The 7,778-nt window shown below is 41.8% G+C and overlaps 1 protein-coding gene across 1 annotated transcript; it reads right to left on the bottom strand.

The window, feature by feature from the left end:
* Nucleotides 1-3,778: 3,778 nt before the first annotated feature.
* Nucleotides 3,779-4,738, bottom strand: LOC115077706 (olfactory receptor 5V1-like). Its single transcript, XM_029579994.1, has one exon. It carries the CDS (start codon nt 4,736-4,738, stop codon nt 3,779-3,781), a length of 960 nt encoding a protein of 319 aa, XP_029435854.1.
* Nucleotides 4,739-7,778: the final 3,040 nt, after the last annotated feature.

The raw sequence follows: 7,778 nt of genomic DNA on the forward strand, positions 1-7,778 counted from the left end.
GGGGCCACTTTGACATTCAAAGTGAGACTTACGAAGAGAATAGTGGTCTCTTGTGAAGATTTCATGACCTTCGGTCATGAAATCTTCACAAGACAGCGCTGTTCTATTCGTAAGTCTCACTTTGAATGTCAAAGTGGCCCCTAACCCCCACACTAATACCTAAACCTCACCTTGAGTGACTAGGTGGGCCTCATATAGAGCTTAAAATGGTCCCCCCAGTGGTTGTATGTTGGAAATACAACAATTCTGGCACTTATCGCAAAGTAAAAAAAAGTTATTGCAGTTTGCGCTAATAGCTATGCAAAGTGCTAAGATAGTGCACTTTGCTATATATTGTCTATTACCATAAAACATGCCCCTTTTCCTATCGCATGCAATATTTAGTGCATTTTGATAAATCCATGCCTAATTAAGATAGCCAGATAAGACAAAGATCTATCCAGCTATCTTAATTAGTCTGATAAGTAGTGGCTTTTAACTAAGTGGCACTAAACTGCTGTTTACATATATTTTTACTTTCAATTTAAAAATGTTCATGTGGAGATTTTAAATAACACTTATTTTCATGTATTTCTTTATTTTTTTATTTTAAATATTTACTTTCTACATTTAACATGAAACTCATGTTAAGCAGATTACAAAATTAACATAAATCATTAAGATAATTACATCATTAATTGACAACCATCGGTTCTATACCCTTAAGAAGTATACAATAAACCTCCTAAATCAGTGAGTATGTGCTTGTTCAAATAAAAATGTTTTGAGTATTTTCCTACACTAGAAATAGTCTGTAGCCATAGAGCTCATTCTATTTCACCGACCCAATAAGTAAAAACATATGCAAGCAGTTTGTTTGCATCCGAGCATAGTTCAATGAGGAGACCTGAAGTCGTTTTTTACCTGATGAACACAACTTTTCTGGAGAGAAATACAAAGTAATTCAGCCAAATAGGCTGGACTGTGTGAAATACCAGGCATAAAACTTTATACTGAATTCCATATATGACTTGAAGCCAGTGCAGTATTCTCAACATGAGGGTGACATAATTCCTTAAATTACATTTTATGAGTCTAAGTCAGTAAATGTTGTATCATGCACATGAAGGAAACTACCAACAAATATACCACGTAGTCAACCAGTTTTCCAAGTCCATGTGCATGTCATTGAGACTTTTCTAGTTCTTCAGCCTAAGCTCCCCCATCTACTCTTCCAGAAACTCCACTCTCTCAGTACTTCACAATAAAGACATTATTTATACCAGATAATAAGCAGGAGTAAATATATACTAGTAAGCTGCCAAATCTGCACGCTTAAGTCTTTTATAAAATAGCAACTTACATGAGTAACTGTCAGTCCTTTCCAAGAACGTCCCTACACCACCTCTTTTTCATACTTTTTCACTCTTTTTACATGTTTAGATTGATATATTTTTTTTAAAAGCATATATGATGGCACATGCTAATTTTTCCATGCCAACCTTTTCAAAATTGACCTTTAACCATTTTCAATATTAATGAGCTGCTTTGAATATATATATACATTGTATGGCTCAATGATAGATTTCTTACATTGGGCGTAGTTTTCATTATGTTGTTGGAAATGCAGGTGGCTAATAACATATGTTTTTATTTGTGTTAAACTCTGAATTTGATGTTAATGTGCATAATCACAGTACGGCTCAGTAAACTGGCTCCTAATTCAGGTTTGACACTTCTAAATTTAGCTGATCCAATTTTGACTGGTTAGATTTAACTAAAATAAGTGGTTAGGATTAACTGATTATCTTTTTTGATGATTCGGAAATTCGTACAATATTTCCTAAGCATCATGGATTGGGAAACCAACAAAATGATTGCACTTTCTCCGAATTTTCGTAAAAATCATTTTTCGGCTTAGTGTGTGCTAACAGGAGTTAATCCAGTGCAGTTCAACTTTCTCCCCAATCAGTCCTCAAGACAAAGATTCTGTAAGTTTGAAATTATTTATTGTACAGGTAAATTCTACTTACAATTGTTGCATTTCAAACGTGAGCTCCTAGGCAAAAATCTTTGGTAACTGGAGACGAGGTAGGAAAAGGGGCAAGGGAGAATCTTGTGTTGCAGGAGTTAGTTTATGGTAGAGGTAGGAAGCATGAGGAATGTGAGGCTGATTTAGTCCTTAGAAGAAGGCGATAAGAGAGAAGATAAAAAACCCGATCGTTTCACAGGGTATTACAGAGCGCTGCTGTCTCAGAAGCATGAATGGAGTAAACTGAACTCCATGCGTGCTAAAGTAAAATGCCCCCACAAGCAGGAAGCAGGAGCAGGGTCCAATGGCAGCGAGCCTGAGAACCATGTAACACAGGGGGAGCATGAAGGGCAGTCCTTTGAACCTATAAGGCACCTAGGAAATTAACGTGAGTTAGCGCACACCAACAAAAACTAACAAAAAGTAACAAAAACTAAAGGGCCGGATTTTAATACTTATGCACAGGCATAGATTTGTGCATGCAACCTGGCACGCACAAATCTACACCCGATTTTATAACATGCAAGCTGTAGCTGAGCACATTATAAAATCTGGGGTCGGCGCAGCACAGCCTAGGAGGGAACTTTCCTTCTACCCCCACTTTCCCCTCCCTTCCCCTCCCTTCTCCTCCCTAACCAACCCCCAGCCCTACCTAAACCCCCCCCCTAACCTTTATTTTACAAGTTGTGCCTGCTTTTGGACAGGCGTAGATTGCACACGATCCCCCAGCCTAGCAGCCCTATGAAGGCCTCTGGCCATGCCCCCACCCCACCCCAGACTGCCCACTCCCTGCCCCTTTTTTCAAGCCCCGGGACATACGTGCATCCCGGAGCATTAGTGCGCATCACCAGGCCTATGCAAAATAGGCTCGGCACGCGTAATCCCCCTGTGCATGTAAATCCAGCTGGATTTACGCATCTAGGGATTTTAAAATCTGCCCCAAAAGTTTTTGTTTGTTAGCGCACACTAAGCCGAAAAATGATTTTTACAAAAATTTGGGGAAAGTGCAATCATTTTATCGGTTTTCCGATTCATGACGATTTAGGAAATATCGTACGAATTTCCTAATCATCAAAAAACAATTGCACATCCCTACTAGCGTGTGTATTGAGCAAACATTAATTTCATATCTTCCTTAGGAATTTCTTGGCTTTTACACGAAAGCTAAGCAACTTTTAAAATTTGTGCATGTGAAGGAAATAGACAGTTTGACCAATTAATTTCGCCAGTTTTCCCAGTCTATCTTTAGATCATCCAGACCCCTGTGCTTCTTCATCTACACTCCCCCCAGTTTACCCAGACCCCTCACCCAGTCATTTTCTTCAGACTTATACCTCATTGAGAGTAGAAGTAAATATGTGTGGGTAACAGTCTGACGTGTGGGTGTTGGATTTAAAATCTAGATTCATGTGCTTACATGTGCACCCTGCCCTAGAATGCCCTGACATGCCCTAACTCTGCCTCTTTTTTCCTTCACATTAGATTGCTTCTGTGTGTGCATATACGCATCTATTTGGCTCGTTTTAAAACACGAGTTGCTCTTCCTCTGCCCAGATACTCATGTATTTGGGCCTTTTATATCAAGCAATTTATTTTTTTAAATCACCCCAATATATTTCTTAGGTCACCACAAAAATAATACATTTCTTTTGTCAGTACGCTCTTCTATTTGCACTTTTTCTAGGACAGACATAAACAGTACCAACATTAGCAAACCCTGCAGAGTTACTGGAATCCATTGGTTGAACAGGCATCTTACAAAAAAGTTTAGTTGCTCACAAATGTTGGCTTCCTGCTTAAGGCTTTTTTCAGGGCCACTTTTAACTCTTTGCTCCTCAAGCTGTAGATTAGGGGGTTTAGCAGTGGGAGAGAGACTATGTACAATGCAGAAGGCAGCTTGTTTGATTTAGTAGAGTCCCTGGAACTGGGCTGCATATAAACTCCTAACATTGTCCCATATAATAGAATGATGACTGTAAGGTGGGAGGAGCAGGTGGAGAAGGCCTTGATTTTCCCTTCTGTAGAACGGATTCTCAGGATCGTGGAGATGATAAACACATAGGATGTTAGGATTAGGAGAAATGGGGTGCAGCCTGCAATTACCCCTTCAACAAAAGTTATAGTTTCAATGTCTGATATGTCTGTGCAGGAAAGTTTCAGCAGTGCTGTGATATCACAGAAGAAGTGATTGATTACATTGGAGTCACAGTAAGAAAACTGGGATATAATGACAGCGTGAGGAAATGACTCCAATGATCCTGCAAGCCAGGAGACAGCTGCTAGAAGAGCACAGACCCTCTTATTCATGATAATGGTGTAATGCAGGGGATTGCAGATTGCAACGTAACGATCATACGCCATGGCAGTGAGAAGCAGAAATTCTGTAGCTACACACATCATATAGCAGTACCACTGAAGGATGCATCCATTGAAAGATATGTTACTGCTGTTTGTCAGACAGATGGTCAGCAGTTTTGGCAGAATGGTGGTCAAAGAGCAGATATCTATACTGGATAAGTTGACCAGTAAGAAATACATGGGGGTGTGCAGGTGTCGATCGATACATACAATGCAGATAACGAGGAGGTTCCCCAGCATGGCCATCAGGTAGAGCATTAAGAAGAGAGTGAAGAGAGGGAGCTGCAGCTCTGGGAACTCTGAGAATCCTAGGAACAGGAACTCTGTCACGCTGGTGTGGTTTTCCATTTCCTTGTATTCATATTTCATAGGGTGCCAAATAGAGGATGAAGGTGATCCACTTTTATGTGATCCTCCTCAACGTTTTGATTTAAACAAAGAAGAATCATCATGGAGGAAAATTAACAGAAATTAAACAACATACATGACAAAATATTCCCATACATGCAGAAATAATATATCAGAACAGATGGGGACAGAGCATATAAAAAACATCTGGGGATATCTTGCTGGTGTGGCAGATACTACCCTTGTCAAACAGACTTCAAAATGTGAGGCAACTCCATTATTGCTCACTGATTCAATGGCAGGGAGAAAAGAGGAAAGGAGGAATTGGATTCAGACAGCAACCAACAAAGACATGAACTATACAGTCTGGGAAAACACATGAGCATTGGGGTAACTTGCTTGGTGGGGGTAACTTGCTTGATGATGCGGTTACTACACTTCTGAATAAACTCCAACATTGCACATTGCTCTCTGATTCAACAACAAGGAGGGAGGGAAATTGGTATCTAACAGTAACCAACAAGAGCCCTGACCTTGGCAGTCTGAGAAACTGATAGGTATGGGAAGCTAATAACTTTGGAAGCTTGCTGGGCAGGCTGGATGGGCCGTAGGGTCCTTTTTTGCCATCACTTCTTTGTTTCTATGTTTCTATGATTCCATTGCATCCAGCAAGATGGCATGAGGGTTTTTGGCTTTCTCTGATTTCTAGCTTTCTCTTGTAATCCAGACTCCATTTTATTTCTATTCTGTCCTGGCTGTTCTAGCTTATTACTTATTACATAAATGTGTAGGTCATTGGTTTCTTGCTTTTCTTCAACACCACCATTACTTTTTGAACCTAATGAAGATCACAGAGATTCTATGGTGGTGCAGGGCTTTTTTGTTTTGTTTAATTTCATTTCGGGCATGGGAATTGGGGGAGCTGCTTCATTTCATTTTGGGGTTTATTTTTTCAGAGACAATGGGAAAATGAAAAAGCCTCCCACCCACCCACATCCAGGCTTAGCAGGAGTGAGTTCTGAATGAGGATTGCTCTGTTCAGTGACAGCGCAGAGAATAAAGGAAGGCTTAGCAGGAGTGAGTTCTGAATGAGGATTGCTCTGTTCAGAGACAGCGCAGAGAATAAAGGAAGGCTTAGCAGGAGTGAGTTCTGAATGAGGATTGCTCTGTTCAGTGACAGCGCAGAGAATAAAGGAAGGCTTAGCAGGAGTGAGTTCTGAATGAGGATTGCTCTGTTCAGTGACAGCGCAGAGAATAAAGGAAGGCTTAGCAGGAGTGAGTTCTGAATGAGGATTGCTCTGTTCAGTGACAGCGCAGAGAATAAAGGAAGGCTTAGCAGGAGTGAGTTCTGAATGAGGATTGCTCTGTTCAGAGACAGCGCAGAGAATAAAGGAAGGCTTAGCAGGAGTGAGTTCTGAATGAGGATTGCTCTGTTCAGTGACAGCGCAGAGAATAAAGGAAGGCTTAGCAGGAGTGAGTTCTGAATGAGGATTGCTCTGTTCAGAGACAGCGCAGAGAATAAAGGAAGGCTTAGCAGGAGTGAGTTCTGAATGAGGATTGCTCTGTTCAGTGACAGCGCAGAGAATAAAGGAAGGCTTAGCAGGAGTGAGTTCTGAATGAGGATTGCTCTGTTCAGTGACAGCGCAGAGAATAAAGGAAGGCTTAGCAGGAGTGAGTTCTGAATGAGGATTGCTCTGTTCAGTGACAGCGCAGAGAATAAAGGAAGGCTTAGCAGGAGTGAGTTCTGAATGAGGATTGCTCTGTTCAGTGACGCGCAGAGAATAAAGGAAGGCTTAGCAGGAGTGAGTTCTGAATGAGGATTGCTCTGTTCAGTGACAGCGCAGAGAATAAAGGAAGGCTTAGCAGGAGTGAGTTCTGAATGAGGATTGCTCTGTTCAGGGACAGCGCAGAGAATAAAGGAAGGCTTAGCAGGAGTGAGTTCTGAATGAGGATTGCTCTGTTCAGTGACTGCAGAGAATAAAGGAAGGCTTAGCAGGAGTGAGTTCTGAATGAGGATTGCTCTGTTCAGTGAAAGCGCAGAGAATAAAGGAAGGCTTAGCAGGAGTGAGTTCTGAATGAGGATTGCTCTGTTCAGTGACAGCGCAGAGAATAAAGGAAGGCTTAGCAGGAGTGAGTTCTGAATGAGGATTGCTCTGTTCAGTGACTGCAGAGAATAAAGGAAGGCTTAGCAGGAGTGAGTTCTGAATGAGGATTGCTCTGTTCAGTGACAGCGCAGAGAATAAAGGAAGGCTTAGCAGGGAGTGAGTTCTGAATGAGGATTGCTCTGTTCAGTGACAGCGCAGAGAATAAAGGAAGGCTTAGCAGGAGTGAGTTCTGAATGAGGATTGCTCTGTTCAGTGACAGCGCAGAGAATAAAGGAAGGCTTAGCAGGAGTGAGTTCTGAATGAGGATTGCTCTGTTCAGTGACAGCGCAGAGAATAAAGGAAGGCTTAGCAGGAGTGAGTTCTGAATGAGGATTGCTCTGTTCAGTGACTGCAGAGAATAAAGAAGGCTTAGCAGGAGTGAGTTCTGAATGAGGATTGCTCTGTTCAGTGACAGCGCAGAGAATAAAGGAAGGCTTAGCGGGAGTGAGTTCTGAATGAGGATTGCTCTGTTCAGTGACAGCGCAGAGAATAAAGGAAGGCTTAGCGGGAGTGAGTTCTGAATGAGGATTGCTCTGTTCAGTGACAGCGCAGAGAATAAAGGAAGGCTTAGCGGGAGTGAGTTCTGAATGAGGATTGCTCTGTTCAGTGACAGCGCAGAGAATAAAGGAAGGCTTAGCAGGAGTGAGTTCTGAATGAGGATTGCTCTGTTCAGTGACAGCAGAGAATAAAGGAAGGCTTAGCAGGAGTGAGTTCTGAATGAGGATTGCTCTGTTCAGTGACTGCAGAGAATAAAGGAAGGCTTAGCAGGAGTGAGTTCTGAATGAGGATTGCCCTGTTCAGTGACAGCGCAGGGAATAAAGGAAGGCTTAGCAGGAGTGAGTTCTGAATGAGGATTGCTCTGTTCAGTGACAGCGCAGAGAATAAAGGAAGGCTTAGCAGGAGTGAGTTCTGAATGA

The sequence above is a fragment of the Rhinatrema bivittatum genome, chromosome 16 (genome assembly GCF_901001135.1).
Source record: "Rhinatrema bivittatum chromosome 16, aRhiBiv1.1, whole genome shotgun sequence".
Lineage (NCBI taxonomy): Eukaryota > Metazoa > Chordata > Amphibia > Gymnophiona > Rhinatrematidae > Rhinatrema > Rhinatrema bivittatum.